Source organism: Tympanuchus pallidicinctus, unplaced genomic scaffold (genome assembly GCF_026119805.1).
Source record: "Tympanuchus pallidicinctus isolate F22 unplaced genomic scaffold, pur_lepc_1.0 scaffold8, whole genome shotgun sequence".
NCBI classification, from domain to species: Eukaryota; Metazoa; Chordata; class Aves; order Galliformes; family Phasianidae; genus Tympanuchus; species Tympanuchus pallidicinctus.
In genome coordinates this window covers 24,558,189-24,583,663 of record NW_026294802.1, presented here as the reverse complement: position 1 = coordinate 24,583,663, position 25,475 = coordinate 24,558,189, and the positions used below count along the sequence as shown (strand labels likewise).

At 41.5% G+C, this 25,475-nt stretch overlaps 1 protein-coding gene across 9 annotated transcripts in view; it reads right to left on the bottom strand.

Annotated features, from left to right (window-relative positions):
- The window catches only part of PPP1R12A (protein phosphatase 1 regulatory subunit 12A), a 122,737-nt gene extending 98,426 nt beyond the window's left edge, over positions 1 to 24,311 (bottom strand). For 3 of the 9 annotated variants that reach the window (XM_052669702.1, XM_052669710.1, XM_052669707.1), the window contains exon 1: positions 23,949 to 24,311. In XM_052669702.1, the coding sequence (XP_052525662.1) occupies positions 23,949 to 24,185 (237 nt within the window). In that variant the 5' untranslated portion in view covers positions 24,186 to 24,311. The remainder of the gene's footprint in view (positions 1 to 23,948) is intronic. The other 6 variants (XM_052669705.1, XM_052669708.1, XM_052669704.1 and 3 more) reach the window with 3 other exon arrangements.
- Positions 24,312 to 25,475: the final 1,164 nt, after the last annotated feature.

The following is a 25,475-nucleotide window of genomic DNA, read 5'->3' as shown; positions in this document are numbered from 1 at the left end:
TGGACTCTCCTTTGATGTTCTTTCCCCTTTGAAGTTTCTTCTAAGGAAGTGTACTCATTCAACTTCCAAGCATTCTGTGGGACAACCAGGACCAGGACCTTTCTTTTGGAAGTGCTGCATATGGCATTGAGATACTTCTAGAACCCACCAAAAGTAGTCTCAAAAAGTCTTGCACCAAATATGTACCATCACTTTCACATTGAGGCAATACAGCATTAAAATACAGCATTACTGTTGCTGATGGGTAGATGGTTGGACTGGATGATCTTGTGAGTCTTTTCCAACCTTGGTGACTCTACGATTCTATGAAAATGCTGCTGGCCTTAGAAGTGGCACACAAAATATCTCCTGCTCTGCTGAGGTCATACTTCTTAGACTAAATTAGGTTAGGTAAAAATCACAGCACAACCATAGCGTGCAGCAGGCATTTGAACTCCATGACCACTACAGGTCACAGTCCTCTGCAACGCGCTAGTAAGCAAGAGGAAGAGGAAAATGAGATGGCAGGTGAGATTTTTATCTTCCTGAGTCAGTCTAGACTATAAATTACTTCATTCTTGAGAAAACAATACCTGAGACAGAACAGGTTGCTAAAACAGCTAAGTACTTTTCACTTAAATGTCCTAAGCTACGGTGAAGTGTACAAGGATTGGGGTCCTACACAGAGCATATCTGCTGCTGTGTGGTCACCCTCGACCTCCTTGTCCAGTCACTAGTAGGCAGTGGCTTAAGATTTTAGAATCAGTTAATATCTCACCCACTTCCCCTACTGCTGCCTAGGAACTGTGAAAAGGGCAACCACACATCAAGAGAAGTTAGCCCAGCAATCTTTGTGATCACTTAGGAGAATAATGGAAATTCAAGTCAGGGCAAAAGAAAAGCATACACCCTTATTAGTTTAATGAATGACAATTTAGAATGTCTTCAGCCTTATAGGGTCACAAAAAGTAAGAAGCACTCCTTTCTCAAACCTGACCTTGATCACATGCTGGGGGGCTCCTCATCCTCATTTGTATCACAAAGTCACAATTCACACAACTGTAAAGGACAGCTGTAAAAGATGACAACGTTGCAGAACACAAGTGTCACTTGTTGAGGTGAAAGTGAAGAAAATCTCAGATCCAGACTAGTTTAATCCAAATCCAGCTAGATAACCTGGCCAAGAAGCTTTCAGCAACTCTGCAGCTGTTTCCTCTACAACACCATATTGTTGAATATTCATTGATACAATGGCACATGCACACATTTGCACTGAAATCAATCTAGGTGTTCCAAAAAAATGACTGTTGCAAGACCTCAGTGAGAACCAATTCTCACTCAGCATCCTTAATGAAAAGCAACAAGACATCAGCAGTACCAGGAGCAACATCCTTATGAATGAGGTCATTATCAGAATAGAGGAAACAGAGCTTAGCTGTGTCACTCAGAGTTCCCATATGAAGGGAAAAAAACAGTGGTGACAAAGGAGACATTCACACCTTACTGCTCCAGAGGTTTCAGTTTAACCACAGGATCCTGAAAACAGTGTGTATAATCACCAAGCAGACCAGACAAAAAAAACAACACAAAACAAAACACCAGCACTTTGATACTGTCTGCAGTAAAACAGGTTCGAGTATTACCATAGATGGCTCCCTTCACTAGCAATTTATTTAGTAAAAGCAGATGCAAACACTGTGCTTAGATAAGAGTTGTTTACTGTTCTAGAGGTGGGGAAAATAAAGCACTCGCACAACTGTGCACTCACCAGCACAAGTTGTACTAAAATTACGACTACAGTTTTGAAGAATCCAGAATATATACATTTAAAGGTGAACATTTACAAAAGGCTAAACCTCATAAGTAAACCTTACGGATAATCTTATTAAAGCTGTGGAATTTACAGGAATTTAAGCGTTTCCAGGTACAGATATAACATTCAGTCAGTGAACACACTGTGCTCCCATGTCTATGTACAGCAGTAGCCTGGCAAAGACATTCCAACAAATTAAAATCAAGCACGGATAGTTGCGTCTTTTGGATGAAAGTGTCACAGCTGGGTCAACAGCATTCTTAGACCAATGTTTAGGATAAGCATCTATCAAGCAAAATTTGAACCAGTTTAATTACAAATAGGATAAGAAAAACTGACGAATCCTAGTAATCTTCCCTGTGGTTTAAATTGCTGCATTCATGCGATTGTAAAGCTGTCTCTAACAAGACAAGAAAAACACTGCTGGTTTTAAACCTGGCCAATGCTCAGAAAGATAACAAAAAGCCCTTGCTTTAGTATGTCTTCATTCTTATTTGGAAAGCTAATGCAATCTAGGGATACAGCCTATGCATATTTGTGCTTTGAGCCACCTTCATAATAGAGCATGTTCAACACAGCAGGAGCTGAGAACATCAGACAGTAAATGTGGGACGGGTGAAACAGAATTATCACGCTGAAAAAATGATTAACCAGAAAGTTGTTGTCAAGTGCAGGTGGAGACCAGCAGCCCAGTTTAGGACTGTATGCTTTAACATCTTTATCACTGACATAAATAACAGGATTGAGTGCACCCTCAGCAAGTTTGCTGATGACACCAAGCTGAGTGGTGCAGTTGACACAACAGAAGGAAGGGAAACCATCCAGAGGGACCTGGATAGGCTTGAAAAGTGGGCGCTTGTAAACCTAATGAGGTTCAACAAGGCCAAGCGTGAGGTGTTGTACTCGGGTCAGAGCAATCCCAGATATGCCTAGAGACTGGGAGAATTCTGCTTCACGTGCAGCCCTGTGGAAAAGGAGTTACCTTGCAGTCATGGTATATAAAAAACTTCACATGAACCAACAGGATAGGCTTGGAGGCCAGACGGTCAACAGAATCCTAGGCTACATCAAAGCAGAGAGGGCCAAGAGGAAGAGGGAGACTGCCCCTCCACTCTCATGATACCCCAGCTGTAGTAATGTGTCAAGGCCTGGGGCGCCCAGCACCAGAGGAACATGAAGCTATTGGAATAGGGAGAGGGGGCTAAAGATGATCAGAGTGCTGGAGCACCTCTTCTACAAAGACAGGCTAAGGGAGTTGGCCTTGTTCAGCCTGGAGAAGAGTCAGCAGAGATCTGATAGCAGCCTTTCAATGCTTAAATAGTGCTTATAAGCTGGATGGAAATCAACTCTTTACACAGGTAGACAGAGATAGGTCAAGGGGAAATGATATTAAACTAAAGGAGGGGAAGTTTAGACCAGATATCAGGGCAAATTTTTCACTGAGAGAGCAGAGAGGCCCAGATAAGCTGTGGGTGCCCCATCCCTGCAGGTGTTGGCCACAAAGGATGGAGCCCCGGTCAGCCTGACCCAGTGCCTGATTTGGGTGGCAAACCTGCCCACAGCAAGGAACTACATGATCTTTGAGGTCCCTTCTAACTCGGGCCATTCTGTGACTCTAAGAATTTTCACAGTAAGTTGTGGTAAATCTCCTCTTCCTCCTGGGAAACCTGGTAACAAAGTCAGTCTTCTTTAATTTGGAACTCATGAGCATGTCAAAAACTAACTCTAGGTTTTATATGTGTTCCTACATTGCGTATGGCCATACATTTAAGGATCACTGAGGTAACAAGAAGTGCCCATAAAAATAAATGTCCACTCACTTGCAACGCATTTTATAACACAAGTTTCCAGTATTGCTTTGGTAGGAACCGACTATATGCAAAGCACTGTAGAGTCTAACATAGAACATGACTAGGTAGTCTGAATAGGAGGGCTGCTCTGAATGTAATGCCTCTTTATTTATTTCCATGGAAGCTACAACAAGGAGCACAATAACAGTATTTCATAGAGCAAATTCTCGGCAATAAAACACTACACAGAATATTTTAATTGTTAGCTCTAATTTTGAAAACAATACAGTTAGATAGGAACTCAAGGAAAGAAGCATACTATTGTTGATTTAATTTATATGGTTCCTCAGGAAAGATGTCGATGAATTTGCCTCACTCAACTATGAAGTAATGACTCCTTAATTACAGCAATCTTCTCTATTAACACTTAGTATTTAAAATTAACCTGTACTTGAAGTCTTGAACTGAAGATCTGAGGTCTAAATGAAGTTAAACGCAGAACTGCAATACATGATTTGTCTTGCTTTGAAGGAAACAGTGAGTTTTCTCATTTGAGTTTGATTTACACCTCAGAACTCAAACACACAGAACCTTAGAAACAGAACAGTTGATACGACTCATGTAATCAACAACCTTATTGTTGAAAGGAGGTATGCACCTCATGACAAAACCAGTGGATGATGAGAACTTGCACCATCCTTACTGTCTGTCATTGTCAAGTGTGCAGAATGAGTTTCCTCAATTAAGCTGTACCTTAATCTGATGACTGCACATCTCTGGCTTTGGGTTCTTGAAATACTGAAGCGTGAAAACTGTTCAGCAAAACTGTGAAGGTTAAGTACAAATGATACACAAACATCATTAATGAAGTGCTTGCAGAACTGGACAAGAAACAGAAGAGTGACCTTCAATCTAGATGTCTGAGAATTATTTACAAAGTGCTGAAATTCTGCTTCTGTTGTAAGGATTACCATGTATTTGCCTTTTAGCTACTTTCTATTTTCAACTTGCACAGAGTCATTTCTTCCATTACTGTAAGCTACCTGTTTTTATTGGATGCCTTCAGCCTAAGCATGTTCATAACATCACATCTTCAAAATTATGGTTAAAAGCAAGATAAAATTTGGCAAATTTAACAATCAAGATGAGCCTGAAGCTGTTGCTATGGCTATCTACTTTTGAAAACAATTCAATACATCACAACATATGAACTTATACTTAATGTTAAAGAAGAAACAGTTTATCATAACAGTTTTACCAACTTATGGATTAATATTAGCAAATCAACATTTAAACTATGTCAGTGGGCACCTTACATCACAGTGGTTAGAAGGTAGTTAACTGAGCTGTTTTAATTTCTTACTTTAGAATCTTAGCATTCTAAAGTAAATGAATAATACATGTGTATTATGAGTACGTATATATGTACACAAATGAAAACTGAGTAAAAACTACAAACTAAGTCTGCTGCTTTGTAATACTACCAATAAAATTCATAACAGCAAGATGGTGTATTCTTCTTTAATAGGCATTACATTAAGTACAAGCAAACACCATTACAGAAAAAAAAAATATAGCTTAGACCATCTGATAATTTCACATTTGCTAGAATTTATGCCTGTTTTCACAGACAATACATTTAAGAGTTATAGCAAAATTATTCTAAATAATTACTCTTACCCAACTATTCAAATTTAATTCATCAGGTAAGAAAAATTAATTAAAGTAAAAACACAGTATACATTTTTCTTAGTTAATATTATAGCTCCCCAAAATTTGTAGGTATAGATACAACCTGAGTACAATCTACCTTTAACGGAATGATATGACAAGAAATTTGTTTTCCTTCAACTTGAAATTGATATTGCTTGCATTATCTCCAAATTTCGCACGTCTTCCACTTCTTCAGAGGACTGTACAGACTCTTCACACAAGAGAAGCTGCTATTTCATTAGGAATTTCTGCTCACTCTGTATTGTCAGGCAGTTTATGGCTAAGAACAATTGGTAAAACACTTCGCACAACTTCCTAGTATCTGTATTACTGTAACTCCTAGGAGCCCTAGCCACCAATCAAGATCTCTGGATGAACTATAACATCTGGGGAGCAAGAAAAAAGTTTCTCCTTTGACATCCACACCTTTTTAGACATAGCAGAAACAGGAGCGCACACAAAAGGGGAGGAAAAAAAGAAAAAGATCGAGCATTAGTTAGCATGCCACCAGAGGTCTGGAACTCCATAAATGACACGATGGAAAAACTATCTAGGGCATCCAAATTTCTGCATCAACTTCCAAGCATGACTATCCAGTATAGATGGTTTAAACCATGCTTTCATTATGTCCAAATTGATTTTTTGTTTTGCCAGAGCCTCCAGCCTCTTGTCTTTTAAAGTTTTCACATTTTCTATACTATAAAAAGCCAAAAGGTTCCTTTTGCAAACACCAGCCGCAGTCTCACATAATCGAGAAGACAATCTGAGGCACAGACTTCTGTAAAACCTAGAACAAAGCTGCAAGTAACCAATTTATAAATTAAATCCTTCCACTCACTGAAGAGTGAAAAACTGGATTTTACACTGCTGCTCTGTAGAACAAAGAATAATTTGGTGTAACAAAATGACTACTCTTTTCAACATCACATCTATTCTGTACACTGTCACTGTTCCTCCCCTCACTTCTCCATTCTGTTCTTCCTACCTCATGCTTTCCAGAACCTATGACCACCCAAATTAAGCACAGCTTCTGCCAGGTCTGAGAGCAGACTGAGCACAGACATATCCCTTCTCAACACAGAGAAGTCTATGAGCTTGCACACACAACTAGAGTAAATCTTCTCGCTTGGTTCCACAGGATTGGGAAGAATCACACCAGAAGCTACAGAGGTCAGTAAAATATCAACCAGTATTCCAAAACTGTGTTTACTACAACGTATTTAAGAGAAGACCTGAGCAAAGATCACTTTACTGCCCCTTGTAGCCTTGAAAAAAAATACAGGTCGATCAGAATACAGTACCTGACTGCAGTAAATATCTAGACTCCATAGATATGCCTTCCACAGCCAAGAACCTGAAGGTAGAACTCCTTAGATCTTCATAAATAAAAGATATGAAAAAGATTATAAACCATCTCTTTTGAAGTAGATGCCCCCTTACTTTATTCCACCTAAGAATACTCAAGTACCTGAATATTCAAGTATCTGAATGATAAGAATATCTGATGGTACAGCCTTCCACTAGGCAATCAAAAGAAGGGGTCTAAAGACCCTTTTTTTTTTTTTTTTTACCCCCCCCAGAGGTTGCGGCCCTGCCTGTGGCATGGGGATTGGAATCTGACAAGCCTTTGGGTTCCTTCCAACCCAAGCCATTCTCTGATTCTACAATGCGTTACATACAAAAGCAGACCACTTCCTATCAGCAGGCAGCACCACCATCACAGCACTGACTTCCTGAAACAAAACAACATGCAACAGCAGCTTCTAGGTGACAAGGCCCAGTAGAAAACACTTCGTCTCCGTTTGACACCTTGAAGTAGTTTTTAAGCATGCCACACTTATACTTCATCTTTCAGCTTTCCAATGATCCTCCAAAATGATACTTTTCATGAAAATAAATTACTAGTGTGACTTCAGTACTCAGAAGGAACCCCAGCCATTCTGCATATATATGCAATTAGATTAGTTTTGGGGTTGAGTTTTTCAATTTTTTACAGTTTTAAGGCACAAAAGTGTTTTTCTTCCTTTGAAGGTGAGGTCAGAATACAGCTACCAGGCATGACAGATTACACTCAAATGAAACTAATCATTTTTCTTTCCATTTATGTAGGACCCTTGAGAACATGTAAGGAGATCCACTTGGTAGTTTGCCTGAATGAACTCCCAGCTCTGCTTTTGCTTAGCAGCACCTCATGCAGCGCTAGCATCACATTCTCACCTAAACATATACAAACATACAGCAAGCTTTCCCTTAACACTAAGAAGTCTCAGATCACTCAGATGGTTTTATAAGTAACCCATCATGAACAGCACAGACCACTACGCAAGAGTCCTACAATTTCAAACAGGTTTTGTCCTTTATTTCCAAAGCTGAGTCAAAACTGGAACAGGGAGCCTTCCATACAGGCACGAAGATTCCTGCTGAGCCACAATGAAGCACAGACTGGTAGAAGCACTCACAATTAAGCAGTTTCTGACTTGCACGTAGTCCTTCAGCAACTCCCTGCCTGTCTCTCAGGCTGCAGGCAGTCAGTCACTACCGCAGGAAAACTGCGTGCATACACAAAGCTGTCCAACTATCCAAGTTCCAAGCCATTCTGCCTGAAAATCTGATTGCATACGAAATAACTAAAGGAAGCAGCCACAGAAGTAAAGGTCTGTGGTATATAGTGAGAGAAAGAGTGAAAAAGTCAGGGAAGGAAAGAACAATGAGGAAAAGGCTTTAAAAACGAAATAAACACAAAAATCCACAGAGACTTAGATATTAAACAATAACCTCATACAGCTACAAGCTGACTTCATGGAAAAGATGTTTCACTCACAGCAGAAAAAACAGTAGCAAATGGTGGAATCAACTGTCCTTTGGTTGTTGAACCTAAGTAAAGTTATGAATTTGCCTCAGTATTTCTCTCCTGGAATTCACAGCTGCTTGGCTCCAATTTCCAAATGCAAAATGAATAATTTCCATTTTAGGAGAGCGGCTTGCAGGAGGTCAGAGCAATCTGGCTATACTTGATTATACACCATGGTTAGTTTACCAGCTGACAGATCTGCTTGTGCTAGTACATGCACAAAAACAATCTAACTTCATCATAGCAAATGTACTAGAACTTCAGCCGAAGAAGCTGTATTAAGTCTTACCACAGAGATTCAGCTACCACTGGAGAACTTTACATCTGCTTCTGGCACTTTTAGCTCAAGTGCTGGATGAAGTTAATATTCAGTCCCACCTAGCAGTGGGTAAGCATCTTGGTTTCACAACATTCTAAAGACATTTTTTCTATCTTCAAAATTCAGCAGCATGAACAAATCAATTTAGTAAGTACAGAACATCCACCCTCATCCATCCCACAGAAGGACTCAAAGATTAGTGGCTAGTGGAAGTACAAAGTGTGATATCTGCCTGCATAAAAAAGGAATTAGGACAGTGCAAAAAAAAAAAAAATCATAATTCTTTCATTCAATGTGCCATGTATGCCAAAGTCACAGGTCAAACTCAATACAAACAATTAGAACAAAGTTAAAGCTTGCCAATTTGAACATACTTCTATACAGAAAAAGAGTCACCTGAACCAAGCTCAAAAAAGAATGCTGTCAACATTTATTACATTAAACGTTTCAGAGACAAAGCCAGAATTTTAACTATTGGTTTTGCAGCTGAAGAGTGTTCCTAATCTGCTAAGCATTTGTACTGTTAGGTCACCAAGGCAGTTAAAACTCTAGTAAAAGCAGTGTTAAGCATTAAGTATTGAGATTAAATAATGACATGGAGATAATGCACATCAGTTACATCACAACTAGATATCATGAGGTTCTAGTACCCATCTGCCTATTCAGTCCTGAGCTTGAGATTCCACAACAGTCAATAAAATACATGATGTTGAAATGCCTCCTCCCAAAAGCTATTAAAAAACCATTCAAGAGTGTTTAAACTTGAGGTGGGGACAGAGGAAACATACACCCCACAACCACCACTGTGAAGATATATTACCATTCTTCGGATCGGAATAAAAAGTTCTGTAAACAAAGGCAATGGATTAGAAACTCAAACTCTTCTGAAGAACTTGAAAATTAGACAAGTAATAACAAGCATTCTGAGTTTACTCTTATCTATCTCCTCTCAATACTTACTGATAAAGGACATTTAGTGCTGTTGCAAAACTTAACTTTTGTTCTCCGCAGTTACTTATGACTACAGCATCTTCAACAAAAAGGTTTCAGCTCAGAAAGCAAATGGCACCCTGGGCTCCATCAGAAGAGGGGTGGCCAGTACGGACAAGGAGGCGATTGTCCCTCTCTACTCTGCTCTTGTGACACCCCATCTGGAGCTCTGTGTCCAGCTCTGGAGCCCCCAGTACAAAAAAGACAGGGAACTGTTGGAGAGGGTCCAGAGGAGGGCCGTGAAGATGATCAGGGGACTGGAGCACCTCCCCTTTGAAGACAGGCTGAAGGAACTGGGCTTGTTCAGCCTGGAGAAAAGGCTGCGGGGTGACATCATTACAGCCTTCAGTACCTAAAGGGAGCCTACAAACAGGAGGGGAATCAACTCTTTGAAAGGGTTGATAACTGCATGACTAAAGGAAATGGTTTTAAGTTGAGGGAGGGAAGATTTAGGTTGGATGTCAGAGGAAGTTCTTTACAGAGAGAGTGGTGAGGTGCTGGAACAGGCTGCCCAGAGGTTGTGGATGCCCTGTCCATGGAGGTGTTCAAGGCCAGATGTGATGGGGCCCTGGGCAGCCTGGTCTAGTATTAAATGGGGAGGTTGGTGGCCCTGCATGTGACGGGGGGTTGGAGATTCATGATCCTTGAGGTTCCTTCCAACCCAGGCCATTCTATGATTCTGTTTCCACTGAGATTTACTTTACACTGTAAATTCTATGGCATTTATCATAATCAGTCTTATATAACATTTTCCTGTCCCCTACTCAACAGGATCACAGCATTTCCCTTTGATTCTTGTATTTGTGGACAATAACTTCGATAGAGTCCATGCCATCAGCCTGATGACTAGTCAAAAGCCTCAGGTTAAACATGGCTGAGAATACGCATTCCCTGTCAAGATAGGAAAGTAGCCAGAACTACTGGCCTTGGTGGTTGAAGAAAGGATTCTGTTGGTATGACTGACCAGTTCAACTTACCAGTTCATTTGGTCATTAACCAGCTGCCTAATTATAGTTCTATTTGACACTGTGCCAACTCAAAGGTGTAATTTCACAAATTAAGTGCTCTTCTCATTCACTCTATGAAGAAGGAGCAGGCAAATTGACTTTCTCCAGTTATTCCAAAAGGCCACCAACAGTCTGCTGCTTACCTGTCACACATCAGTGTAATCTCAGAAGCAAGACATTTCCTTTACTCATTATCTTCTTTTAAGTTGGCAACAGTTTTATCTTTTGTTTAACTACAGCAGGGAATCCTATTCTCCTCCAAGAGACTAACAACCTTCCACAATATCCACCAGACTGTTAGAGCTTTTCTCCCCTCTCCAAGCACAGAATCAAGTTCTGATAAAACTCAGTCACAAGTATCTGAAACTTGAAATCTTACACAGAGAAAAAAAGACAACTGTGGGAAAAAGAAAATTGTATGCTGCAGCCAAAATAGGCAGACTATCTGCATCTTAACTTACAAATTAAAAAGGGATTTTATAATTACTTCTAAAGACAGAGTTAGGCTTTACCCAGAAATACCTGAGATTAAGAAGGCAGACAGCCTAACAGTGATCAATATTCTCAAAGAATCAACACTCCAAGAAAGGACTGCAGACATTTCATGATCAGCAAACCGTAAACGAAAAAGCAGAAGTTCACCAAAATCTTCAGTTCTCATAGATGACTTTATAGCCCCTCACCTATTGCCACTGTGCAGTAAAGATAAAAAGATTCCAGAGAAATTAATAATGAAGACACAGGTTTGGGAAGCTGAGGTGTCATCTATCCACTTGAAGTCAAGAGGAGCAGAGAAGTAAATATCCTGTGTTTCAATGGATGCTGATATTACCAGAGAAAGGAAGTAAACCTGCAACAAATCTTCAGTGGAGCAAGAAATCAAAGCAGAGTACATGCTCTACTTCCATAAGCCCCAGAAACTTGCTTACCTTTCTACAGATGCGAACTTCAACTGAGTCTGGTTTTATATCTCAAAAATCATAGCCAGCTACTCCTACTAGGAAAAGTTAGGAGGCAACAGAATTCAACCATCAAGACCCAGTTTCTACAAAACCAGCAGAGCAAGACAAAAAAAAAAAAAAAAAAACCACAAAAGAAAAAGACAAGGAGATGAGAAAAAGGGAAAAAGGGGCTGTTTATCTGTACTCAAAAAAAATTTCTGCCTCTGTCAGTGCTCTGTCTTACACTCAGGGTAATGTTCTGTACCTCGTCTTTCCTTGTACGCTCTTTCACCCATGCTCAAGATCTTCTTCCAAGAGCAGCTTACGCAACCACATGCAGCATGGGTCTCACAAATCTAAGGCAGCTATCAAAAACAAGATACAGAACTGTCTCAATAACAAATTCAGCAATTTACTACTATTCATTATATGATATTCATCAGCTTTACAGCCAGCCACTTGAGCTCAAATGCCACCCATTTGAAGTCAAATTTTAAATCACCTTTGTTTTAAAAACAGAGGGCTTGGCTAGGTAGTAAAAGGTTGTAAAACTCTTTAAACCTTAAGTAATGTTTAGGGTTTGAGCTACAACAGAACCACCCAGATCAGCTGACTTAAGCTGTTATATTCTTAAATTCTGCATAAAGCAACAGCTTCTAAGTATTGACAGAATGAAAATAACTAACATTATCTAACACAGTATCTGCAACAGGGGAACATGACAAAGCCAAAGAAAAGGGAAAAATAGCAAGAAAATCCTTCCAAACTTAACTCATCTAATATTTATTACCTACCTAATTACAGAAGTGTAAGAAGTCCTCAAAGTAGACATATTAAGAGTCCAAATGTTTGCAAAAAGAGCCAAGTATATATAAAAAAAAAAGTTGCTGTATGTGCAGGTAAACAAAATGTTGCAGAGACAAAGTCCCTGGAGGAACTCCAGAAGGGAGGAAATTGGCTATCAGCTCTTTCAAGCAAGCGCTTGAGTCATACCTGTGCAGTTAGTAAGCTGTATCAGTGATGCACCTATGGCTCTGATGTAAACAAGGCTTCTTATCAGAAAACTACAACTACTTTTATTGGAATCCTCCCTCCCCCCCTCCATTCACACTTTCACCCTTCAGCAATACCGTAGTTAAACATCATTGTTTTGCAAAAATAATTTAAATGGAAAAACATTTTTAGAGACTTCCATTATGCAAGTTTTTCCGTGTCAGTTTTTCTGTTTCCACGTTTTAACTCAGCATTTACACCTGACATGACAAGGCAGTTATTCCGTTTGGCATTCTCTTTTAAGAGCTTCGATAGCTTTTAAAAGCCACCACTTCGGTTAATCGAGTACTTTGTTTTTGTAGAGTCTTCAAGCTTTTGTAACCTTACTGTGAGTCAAGATTCCACTTAACACTGAACAACTGATCTTCCCTCAGGAACTGCTTCATGTTCATCCAGAAAGACCTGCCTACTGCTGTGTTCCTTATGCTAGATGGTCTCCTATCAATTAGGCTCCAAAAAGCTACAGCAACTTGCTCACAGGTACAGCAATTCATGGTGGTGATTTCCTTGTAGTAACAAATAGATGCCAACTCCACACAGAACGTCACCCAATGTAGGATGCACCCCTCTCATTTTGAGATTTTTTTGTCCCATATTGGTGATAGGATAAACAACAACTTGATAACTCGTTGTTACAGTGGGATATTTTAACTTCATTGAAAAACTTATAGTCCTCAGCAGAAACTGAAAGGTTGAGTTTAAGGTTGAGAAATTGAAAATGAGTTTAAATAGCACTTTGCATGGAAGTCTGACAAATACTGCAGGACCCGGACACAACATCCTACTCAGACTCCACAAATTAAGTTCACATCTACTAAACTTTGATTGGTACACACAAAATAAGTTGTTTACTTAACCAGTTATAACACTGCAATTATCTTACCAAGTATAACCAGGTCCTGAATGTGGTAGCTGCTAATTATATTTTACATTTGTTTGACCTTACCTTCATGAACTGTGAACTGAAAATGCTGACTGAGGGAAAAAGTTACCACAACTCCAGAAGTAATTTTACACACGCACTGTATTCTACTCAAAACCATAGTAGATATTCTTACTAATCTTTAGTAAAGCTTGTTCAGGGTGGCAGTTTTTCCTCACAGGGAAAAGGGAAATGACATGTTTGAGCACAAAGTTCACACTGAAGACAATAAGACATTCCAATATTTGGGGAAGCCTCTAGCCTTAAACAAGACCCAAACCATCAAACTAAACCTGAGTATTAGCTTGCCTACAGCTAGCAAGAAGATGAATCAAAACAGTCCTTCTGAGGCATACTAAGACAGCACCACAGAATCACCCGGTATGCAAAGCTTACAATGCATATTTTCTAGCTCCAAACAGACTTCACCCGCCTTACGTTTAGACCTCTCAATATAGTATGATTCTGCTTTCCCAAAGACTGTAAGGGAAAAGCAGTGTAAGAATTTAATTGCTGGAGTCCACTGAGCGTATCTAAGGTGGTTTTGGTTTCGTAAGTATAGCAGGTAGTATAGCTGAAGCTGTCACAGATGAATTGTGAGATAAAAAAAGGCAAAAGGACAGTTAACTGAGAACAGTTTTTTCCTCAGTTACATAAATACTTTCTCTTGCATGCTTTCCTTCATGAAAATGAAAAGGCTACAATTAACAGACTTTCCTGCCTCTGTATGTTAGTATTAACATAACACATTTACCTCACACCCTGTAAACAGCATCTGACTCCGAGTATTTTTCCTGGTCAATGGAAGCAAACTGGCTACAACTAACACTTCTCAAAGCAGGGGTCACCATGCAGGAGAAAAAAGAAAATATTCTGTCTGCATTAATTTAACATAACCTCATTGTAAAACAACGCTGTCTTTAACATTGCTTAAACACTAGAACAGCATATTGACTCCAAACTCAGCCTTATGAAATTAAATTATCGTTGCTATTCATTTGTGAAATGCTAGCCCATCAGCAAGGAATTAGTCAGGAATTACTAGTTTTAAGAGAGAGACAGCTACATACAGAGGTTAGTGCTAGGATAATCGAGTTCAAAAATAATTCTCCAAAGGAAATCAAGGAAAAGGGTAAAAACCCCTAATCTCTCACCCTATTTTCAGTAAACAGAATCAGAAAAGCAAGCACTACATCTTTTTAACAAGAATTCCTACACAGAAACGGTGAGAGGCTGCTCACATTCCCATACTTCACAGCAGTATCTACAGTTGCATCCTGTACAGGGATGTGTTGCCAAAGCATGAATTTCCCAACACAGCCTCTTCCTGAATTCCAACCGCAGCTCCTCCGAGAACTTCCTTCTCACAAGCTATTATGTTCTATAAGTGATTTGAGATTTTTCCCCGAGTTTCATATTCAGTCTGTTTACACCTGGAACTATTTACATACTAGCTGGAGAAAATTTTTCTCTTATTCTAGAGGCAGCAAGGAGCCAGAAAAAAAACCAGGCACTTCTTAACAGTGTTTTGCTATTTTCCACAGACTCCGCAGCAAAGCAAATAGTACTTGTGAAAAAGATATCATTAAAGATTAAAATAATTCAAGTTGCTGAACATAATCAGCAGTGGCAAATTGAAAGCCTCGTAAGCTTTCTAAAAGCACTGTTTTATATTGCTTGATGGCATAATTTGATAGTAATGGCATAACTACTAAATAACAATGCTATCATCCCAGTCTTCTCTGATTAAAACATAAGGCAATTCATTTTTGCCCAAGTTCTCAGCAAAGTAGGCACATAAAGTACCAGGTCAGATAGGAAACATTTCCTAAAAAGACATATACTGAGATGAGGCCAACAACTTTCAGGTTGGAATTTTTTAAACTTTTTTTTTTTTTTTAAAAAAAAACACTGTTACTTACTTATGGCATACAAAACTCCTACAGGAGAGAGAATGAAATTTCAGATCAACTGAGATCAATAGCTTTGGATTATTTCAGTTCCAGGATTTGGGTGAGGGAACAGGAAGGCACTTATGAAAACTTAACTGTTTTCATTAAGATTACACATGTAATTAAAGCTTTTTTTTTTTTTGTATTTATGTATAATTGCATGTATTCATAAACATATGGCAAACAACACTTGTTCAAACTTGAGATGACATCTTCTCTAACGTTTAAATAACCATTTTTCCTATGTCAGTAATGGAATTACAGGTTTTCAACCAGGAATGCTGCAGCAAATTTCAGGACAATACTAAGCCCAAAGTTTCAGAGCCAGAATTCCTAGACAGTATTCTGGTTTCAAAAGAGGCCTGCGAGGATCTCAGATTTGACAGAGGAATGCAGCTCATCAATGCAGCCTTCATCCTGTGTAAGTATTTCAGAAGGCAGCACTGACAGCATATGCAGAAGCGCATGCTTTCCATCAGCTGCATTTACCTTTATTGCCATGCTATCATTTTGCCTCAGAAAAATACTCATGTGTGAGGTTCCAAGGAAAAAAAGTTATTAGGTAAGTCATTCCTAAAAGCTTGAAGCAGAACTGTTAACAAACAGGTTTTGTGTTGCCAGCTCATCTTAGTCATTTTACAGAGAAACTGAAAGCAAAAGTAACAGGAAAATAAGTCCACAAACAGTGGCATATAAATATTTTAGGTGCACATCAGGGAACTCCATACAAGTCCTGGCCTTATGTTTCAGAAGAAACCTCAAATACTCAAGCACGTACACACGGTGCTTGGGTTACTTTTCCACTTGATTATTTGGATAGTAAAACAAGAAACTAAACCATCACCTGAGAACTAAAGCTTGGGTAGCAATCACTGCCTGCTGTCTAACTGATTGCGACAAAGATAACTGCCACAGTTTACACTCAAGGCCTTTATCATCAACACTCAACACTTTATCATCACAGACTCAAAATAAACAGAAGGATATTTCAGTCTGATTTTAATTAAAATAGTATTCTGAGGAAATCTGTGAAACTTGGCCCCTGAAATAAAGTTTCAAAACTGAAGTTGTCTCTAACAGCCACTGCTTACAGATAGTTTGGTACCACAGTATACGATTCTGTAGTAGCTTTAGTTAAAATGTAAAACATTTGCATGAAGCTACAGTAATATCAGTACTACTTACATGTAGCCTTGAAAACAAACCTACTGCTATTTCACTGCGTAGGCCCAAAATGAGGCTACACTGGCAAGCCAACTTCTTTCTTTAGAGGTGTTCTGCCACCTTCTTAAAGCCAAATCCTCTCCTCATCCATAGTAACAGACTTTCAGAAGCCATTAGCCTAAGAAATGTATTGTTAAGGGAGGGAAGAGCTAACTTTCATGCGTAAAAAGGAAACTGCCTTGTTAAAAAACTTTATCATATTGTTACAATTGTTTTTATAAGTCAAAGACTCAATGTTTGCAGGATAAACGCAGCGATTGAATCTGTGTTGTAGAAAATAAACAACAAAAAAAATAACCCCACGCAACAAAAGCTGGGTGCCAAGCCTTGTCAAAATAAAGCATTAAGAATAATCATGTATTTATAATATATAGCTACATATAAATGTATTTCTCAAAACATATATACCCCCATCCAGTATCCTGATCATCTTTTGATTTCTTGTTCTATCCTTATACTCCTGAAAGTACTAGAAAAGAAACAGCTGAGGAATGCCGCCACTCTTATGCCATGCTTTCCATCAACTGCCATTTCAGGAATGCATATAGGGAAAAAAGCAGCATGGAATGTCTCCACCCATCCAGCAGCATAAGAAGCTGCCCAGCTTACCAATAGTTTCAACTGCCTCGCAGCTGCAATCCAATAGGCATTTCTACAGTCCTACAGATCAATACAGAAACATTGTTAAGCACTGACAGGTTTGTTGGCTAAGCATCCTCACATGCTGCATCTCCTACCTGCCACATACGACACATAGGTAGTGCAGCAGTAACAAGGTATGGCTCACAATTTCTTGGTTGCAAAAGTCCCAGAAGGATGTCATCCTGCTGCAGTCGTCCAAATTTACAACGGCATTTCATTTCAAAATTATTGTGTATTATTAGCGTATCTAACTCATCTGAACATACTCTTGGACAAATTTATTTCAATAAACACGTGCATGTTCCTCAATCTTGTCAGCTCAGCCTCAAAACAGACAACTGTACAGAAAGCAGCAAGAAATGTACCGGGCTTAAGTTTTGAGTGGATTGCAGAGCCTTACTAGCCCACATAAGATGATAGAGAGCATGCATGAAGGGATAAACAAGTACAGGACTGGCCAAGAGCCTGTCAAACCATCTGTTCCAACTAAAATTTCGCATATACCCTTAAGCAGATTCTAAGCTGGAACACTTCTGTCATATCTCTACTAATGATTTATAGTGCCTCCATCTCCTAACCTCAGATCCAGCTAATAAATTGAAAATTTCTCATTTGCTAAGTAGTAACAAAATGGCAATCAAGAAACTTGCTATTAAGATGTCAAGATCAAAAAGACTTCAAAGCAAGCATGCTCACGTCAGATTTATTAACACTTACAATTGCTCATACCTACTCTCAAAAGGTGCTTTTGATGATTCATCATGAAAGGAATATTCTAAGATACCAAGTATATGTCAGAATACATACAAAACCATAGATAAAGCTTTACTGTAAAAGCAATGTTAATGCTACAGTGGAATTCATAGATAGAGACCAGTAGAAATTGTCCCTGACCATTACACTTCTGGGAAACAGATAACAATTCAGATGAGAAAGCTTTGAATGTGGAACTATTACAACATGACTAGATGAATAAGTGTAATGAATCTGATAAACAAAGGAAATTGCTTTAAACAACATAACTGACAGGTGTTAGAATTCATTTCAATGTTCTGTCTGTGAACAACATCCATAGCAATCAAAACTATTTTAAAAAATAAATAAAAACTCTGGCTTCAAATTTGGCAGAGCAGACAGGAGATAAGAAACCTAGAAGGGCAAAAAGACTGTTACTTCTTTTCTGCTTGGTGTAATAAGGGAAACAATTGTTCTAAATGCAGCATTTAAAATTTCCACTGTTATATTTAAAGTACATTCCAAACAATCACTTGTTTTTTTTCTCCTCTTGCCTCCATTTCAAAGGGTGCAAAAAACAAGATCTCAGATGACACGATCAGTAGGAAGTTAACAAGTACTTACTGTAAAATTGGAACCTACGTACTGAAACTATGGAGTGAAGGATCCATAGCCCACACAAGAACCAACTCCCATTACAAAGGGGATTTTAAATGAATGTGTCTCTGTAGTTTAATCACTTGCTGAAGTCAACATTACACTTATTTCAGGATTCATTTTCTCTTTGCTTTGTTGTAAGTTGGAGAATTAAACAAGCCAGGATAATGTAATGCAAGCTTAACAATGACTAAAGTTCTCACTTGTGTACCACCATGAGTTTTAGGGGGCTGTGTGGGTGGGAAACTGCTTCTCCTCTGAAGAGGAGGTTTTAGACATTAAGTTCATGGCAAGGACAAAATCTTAATGCACAAAAGGAAGTTCTCCTTGATAGCCTTGGAAAATCAACAGCTACATAGCATGCAGTAATGTTTCTACCCCCTCCCCCCAAAAGAAGCAGTGCAGAAGTCATAGCTAGGAAGTTACCAAGATAGCTTTGAACTATTTCCATGCCTTCCTTATCCTTGGTTCTTGGGTGCTGCTGCTAAGATGCAAACACCCTGGAGATTTAAGATGGTAGCAACCTGTTCTTTGCTCTTATGATTTGACATGCCCTGCGTGCTGTGACCTCAGCACAAATATATGACCTGTGTTATCACTTGTCAAAAAGTACAGTCTTAATGCCCTCTATCTAGTCCTAAGGCAATGGGATCCAGAGCAGATCAAAGTTACAATCCTTTTCCACCTCCTGTTGGAAAAGTGATCATAACAAAGGCGATAGTTGATGCCTACTGTAACTGTACCCTATTACCATACTCAGGTAACTACAACCATACCACCAGGAGCCCTGACAGAATTTTTCATTTAAACTACTGAAGAAGCTCCCCTCATGGAAGAAGAACCCAAGAAGTAAAACCCAAGCACGGGACTGACAGACAACAGAAATTGTCCTTCACTGGTTACTAAGAATGAGCATTCCATGAAACACTTGTAAATTGTTTCTCAGCATCTTAGAACTGATGAACAAATGCAGACCACCATTATCAACAGCATCAACTAAAAAACTATATTTAGCATTGCATACTGCATATCTGTAAACTGTTATAAAGTGGACCAAACAGTCAATTTCATGTGTTCATTTATTATTTGGAGAGTTGCAGGAAAACACCGATATTCACAACAGAAAGAAGGAATAGCCTTTGGGAAACTGCTCAATTGCTTGTGTGCTCCTTCACACTGAGGACAAATTCTCCATTACGGGTTAGGCAGTCTTCTTGTTCAGCCTTCACCACTGACAGTACCTGGCATGCTCAGCAATCCCTGTGCACAGTCAGGACAACACCACTCTTCCAAGCACAGCACCCTCCCAGGCAGGGAAGAGCAGCAGCACAGCAAGACATCTTCCATGCCTCATGATGGGATGAGATTGTAGTAGTCATCTTCCTCGCCAGAGTCCAAAAACCAAGCTATCGCCTACTAAATCTGAACTGCCACAAAGGAAGAGGGTAGCCAAAAAGCAAGCTGCCTAAGTTTTCATACACACATACCTAAGTGCAGCTGCCTTCTTTCTCAGGAGCAGGCAGGTACTCCACAGCACACACCCACGCTCCCAGGGGAGAGGCACATGCATGAAATCCAGGAACCCACTCACATATCAGACCCTCCCCAGTACACGCAGACCTCTCGTGCTGCTGCTCAGAAAGGCCGTGCTCCTCCTTCCTGAACAAGTTCTGTGCAATTTCTGTCTAAACTGCTTTCACGCACTTCAGCAGTATGAGCAAATAAGTCCTCTTTCACAGAGGGCAAGAAATGAGAACGGGAGAGAATCCAAACGCTTTGAGGAAAGACAGGTGCTGAGCCTTTAAGAGGACAGAATTGAATCCCATTCTTAATAAATACGTATGTATGCTCTAGAAGAGACTAGGTTTTATTAAAAACCATACAACCTCTTCTTATTTCAGAATATGCCACATTTTCCTTCTCTGCAGAAACCATTAATTTGTGAGATCACAGCTCACCTTCAGGCCGTTTTTCTCCAGTTCTAGCAGATAAGAAAGGCTGCACTATCTGTATGTTGGACCTCACCCTGTGTGACAACTGCCAAGAAACACAGTATTATGAACATTATCAACTTAAAAACCAAGTTTATTGAACAGACTTCCAATGCGAATTTCAAACTTAAATTTACAGATAGGTTTTCTGGTCTTCCAGACACGTTATATACATGTTTGTATGCAAGATATTGTAATAGAATGCATACCTTCCTGCAATATCCTACATTATATACTTTCTCCTATAAATGGATAAGTTACGTACCCAGATTCATCCTTAATGCTGAATGTCTAACCTGAACGTATGCTAAAAAAGTTCTTGAAGGAAGAGAATTACACCTGAATCCAACACGACATACAGAAATGTCATCTAATAACAAGTTTGTTCCTCAGTTCTGCCAGATTTATTTTTTTAGAACTCAATATACGCCCTCAAACGTAACGCACTAAGTCCATTTGTCTCTGCACAGCAAAGCATACAAGATTACACAGTGGCACTGACAAGAGATGAAAGAAGAACCTGCACGTGCTTTTCCCATTCCTCACAAGCTACCAAGCCAACAGGAATTTCTTCCCCCTGTACACATTAACGGAAACAGACCTACATAAAGCTTTCTGATATTCTACCCCACTGAAATGGGAGAAGTCCAGCTAATTGCTCTAGTAACAAAACGTGATGCTCCAATAAGGATCAGATCTGAATTTCGGTATTAATACCGTACTTCTTCCTTCAACACCTCCAACCACTCAGGCTGCGGAGACAACAAAAAGACACAGTTTAAACCCTTTCCAGATATATACAGAAGTTACAGGAAAAACAAAGCTGAGCGGCAACAGAATTAAACATTCAGACACAGAATGTGAGCACCGGAGCTAGATGATCTTTAAGGTCCCTTCCAACCTAAGCCATTCCGTAATTCTATGAATTTGCCCTCAATAACTGCAAAAAAAATATTAAATGCAAAATTAAGCCCTACCCAAAGAAGGTAGGGTCACTCTGTCCCCCGCTAACAAATTCATTCCTGTAAAGCAATACAGTGTACAAGGAAACTGACAACAACAACAAGCAGCAACGCAACAGCAAGGACAGTAGTTTTCAACAAAATGGACTTCAACGCTATTGATGTTAGTCAGAGCTGTCAGGACAAGTGACCAGTTTTTGAAGAGTATCCTTTGGGAACAGATACAGCTTTGTTTTATTCCATAACCAAATCGGATTAAATGAAACCGTATTACAGACAGCATACTGCAGGATGTGCACCTTTCATATGACATATTAAAAATCCTGATGGTAATGAAGTAACAAAGCAGTCATGGGAAGAGGTTTGTTATTTTGCTATCCTCCCTCGTTGTCTTAAAAAAAAAAAGAAAAAAAAAAGAAAGAAAACAAAACAAACAAAAACAAGAACAGCAAAAACCGCAACAAAGAAAAGCACACAAACCATAAGATGCCTCGGCTGCCTCAAGAGGATTAGCATCTCGCAACTGATCTTCTTATTTGCTTTTAATATTGTAAGACCAGAAAAAGCTCTCTGTTATCACTACAAGAGAGTGCAGGAGAGCAAGCAGAGTTTTAGCAGTGTAAATCTTTATTCTACTAGACTTTGCCCTTTCAAACCGCAAACTATCTACAGGTAAAAAGATAGGCAGAATAACAAGAGTAATTCTGATGTGGGCTTCGCTGTACATAACATCAAAATCACTTTGAAAAATGCTATTTACACTTCATGGAGAAAAACATCATCATTCACCTCTCATTCTCAGGGAGTCGAGTCAGACATCATCCCTGCCCACCAATCGCTGGTGCGCAGTCGGAGATTTGCAGATCCAACGATCTAACCAGTTAAGGAATGACTTCTAATACTGAGTTCCCTTCTAGCACAAAGCAATCATAACCTGATTAGAGAAGAGTAAATGCACAAAACCAGGCTTGTGAGCAACAGGGTAGCCTCAAGTCAGGCAAGCTTGCTGCAGTAACACTCTGACAGCCTTAACCACAACGCAGTCATTCTTCCAGTTGAGTTCACAACTGAAAGCAAACCTTACGCTGCCAAACAAGCGATGACATACACAGGAAACAGAGCAAAAAGCAGTGAGATTTTGTATCTTATATTCAGAATTGGATTCTATTCTTTATTGCTAAGGAGCAACTTATATTTGTAGAAATTCACATCCCCGGATGTCTATACGGGTAGGATAACACCCATTGAGTTCACCACCTCATTTTTGTTTAAGTACGGTGCAATATAACAGTGTCCCAGTTACCTCACTTGACCATTTTGGGAAGACTGCAACATGGTCAACCCAAATCTCAATCTTTTTCTTCCTCCTGAACTAGCAAACAAGTTCAAAACTTCAGAACGATAACCTGGCCCGTCAAAGATACATACGTATAATCTATATATTTCTACTTTTTAGCTATCCAGGGAATTTAATACTGTGGGGAAGCTTTTGGCCTCCTAGAAAAAGAAGAACTATTCAGGCAAACCCGCATTATCTCCGGATTGCCACAGCCTTTCCTTATTTGGCTAACGTTTTGAGATTCCAATCAGACTGCTATGAAGTTCAGCGTGCACAAAGCATCCATTTTGAGGAAACTTTCACAGCCCGTCTCCCCGCCGTTCCCCTGCCCCGAGTGAAGCTCCCCTGGGCGGCAGCAGCCCCGGCCACACACCCACGCCCGAACAAAGCCACTCGGCTTCGTCGCGCTGCTCTCCGACACGCGGAGGAAGGCTGTAAAAGCCCCGCTCCCCTTCAACTTCAGCTCGCGCACTGCGGCAGAAGCCATCGCTCGGGAGAGAAGCGGGCTGTTATCGACACGCGTTTCTCTATTAGGCACAAATCGCGAGTTTCCCCTCGGAAACGGGCTGGCGGAGGACGGCCCGGCTCTCCCCGCGCACGGAAGAGGAGGCTTTCATCGGCCCGAGCGCAGCCGAACCTCCGGACGGACGGAGGAAGCCGGAAACCGCCGCGGGGAGCGGCGGCAGCGGGAAGCGACCCCGCCGAGCGCCTCCCCTCACCTGCGGCCCTGCCCCGGGAGCTCCCGGGGGGCTCGGGCGGGGCCCGCACCCCGACCCAGGCGGGGGTAACTCCAGGAGGGCCCTGCAACGAGGAGGGGAACCGGCCCCTCACCCTCCCGAGCCGGCCCGGAGGCTCCAGAGCGGAGGCCCCGCCGCACGGCCACTCCCCCGCCGCCCCCGAGCCCGACCCCGCTCCCCGCCACCTCCCGCCCCGCGGCCCCTCCCCGCCCCAACACCCCCCAGTGGAGGGGAGAGCCGCCGCCGCCGCCGGCCCTTTCCCCCGCGGTCGCTTCCCGCAGGGACGCCCCGCAGGCCTCGCCCCCCGCCCTGCCCGCCCGGCCGCACCGACCTGGTGGAGCGCGGTGAGCCCGTCCACATTGGCGTAGTTGATGTCTGCGCCGCGCTCCAGCAGCCGCAGCACCTCCTCCGTGTCCCCGCTGGAGCAGGCAGCCAGGAAGACGGCGCCGTCGTCGAACTTCACCTTGGTCTTTTTGCGCTTGACCACGGGCGGCTCCAGGTCGGTCTCAGAGCCGATCCAGCGCTTCAGCTGCTCGTTCCGCTTCTGCTTGGCGTCCGCCATCTTCATGCCCCGCTCCCGCCTGACCCCCTCGCTATCGCCGCGCCGAGGATAGACTATATACCGCCGTATCCCACAGCGCACCGCGGCCCGCGCTCGCCCTCGCTCACGCACCCACCCAGATGGACGCGCAGGGCGGGAGGGAGCCGAGGGGCGGGGCGGCTGTGGCGGCTTCTTAGCATAATCCCGCGAGACTTCCGGGCGGGGCGGGGCGGAGTCCCAGGGAGGAGGGCGCGGGCGCGGGGTGGGCGAGGTGTGGCCGTTGGCTCGTGACGTCACGGGCGGACGGGGGCGGTGGCGGGGCCGGGCTGGGGCCGGGCCGAGGCGGTGCGGAGGCGCGGTTGGCCTTTGCGCGGGCCGCGGGTTCAAGAGTTCAGCCGGAGGGGTCAGCGGTTCTGTCAGGGCGGCCGGTGCGGACCTCGGGAAGCAAAGCGAGGCTACAGGCGTACCGCTTCCCTGCTCGCGTCTTCCTTCGCTTGCGCCTCTGTTAGCAGAGCGACTGCAGCCGCTCTGAGAAGAAGACGCGCGGGGCTGCTGAGGATGCCCTGCTTGGGAAAGTTAAGCGTGCCCGCGTTTGGGCAGCCTGGCGTCAGAGCAGCGTGCCCTGAGGTGTCTGCAGAACCCGGTGCTGCTGTGCTGGTTTCTGTTATGTTTAATTTTTATTGCCTGTAAAGCTGGAGCAGTGCACCCTGTTTCAGTTGGGAGAGAAGGAATTATAGCGCACGCAGCCTTTGAAGACACAAACATTGTGCTCAGAATTGCTCCTTCTAGGAACCAAGCTGTTACGGGCAGTTAATTTCTTTCCCTGTGCATAGTGTGTTTTCTTTAGCTATAAACAACATATATTTTCTTCTATATTGAATACTCTGTGGGGGTAAAACATGGCTTTAAGCTTACTGGAAAAGAAGTTCTCATTTCAACTAATTATAGGAAACAAAGTATAGTTTGAGAGGGTCACCAAACCTCACACTCATCAAATTTTGTGTGGTTTGTTCTTTCCTATAATCTCTCCTTTTGCTGCAGTCTGTCAGCCTGCTCAGGCTTCTTATTTCAATCATTAAAAATGTTGGCGGCATTTCCCAAGAAGCGGCGGTCAGAAGGTTGCGGCAGTGTGTTCTCACTAACACCCTTCAGAGCAGGTTTTCACCTGGAACTATTTGCATAGCACCCTTCAGATGTACTCACACAGCAGTGCATGACACACAGCCCACTGAAAATGTGCAGATGTCAATTGCCAGTATTTGAAAGATGGCATCTAGTAGGAAAGATGAAAGATTTGCCAAAGAGAGGTTTGCTGTC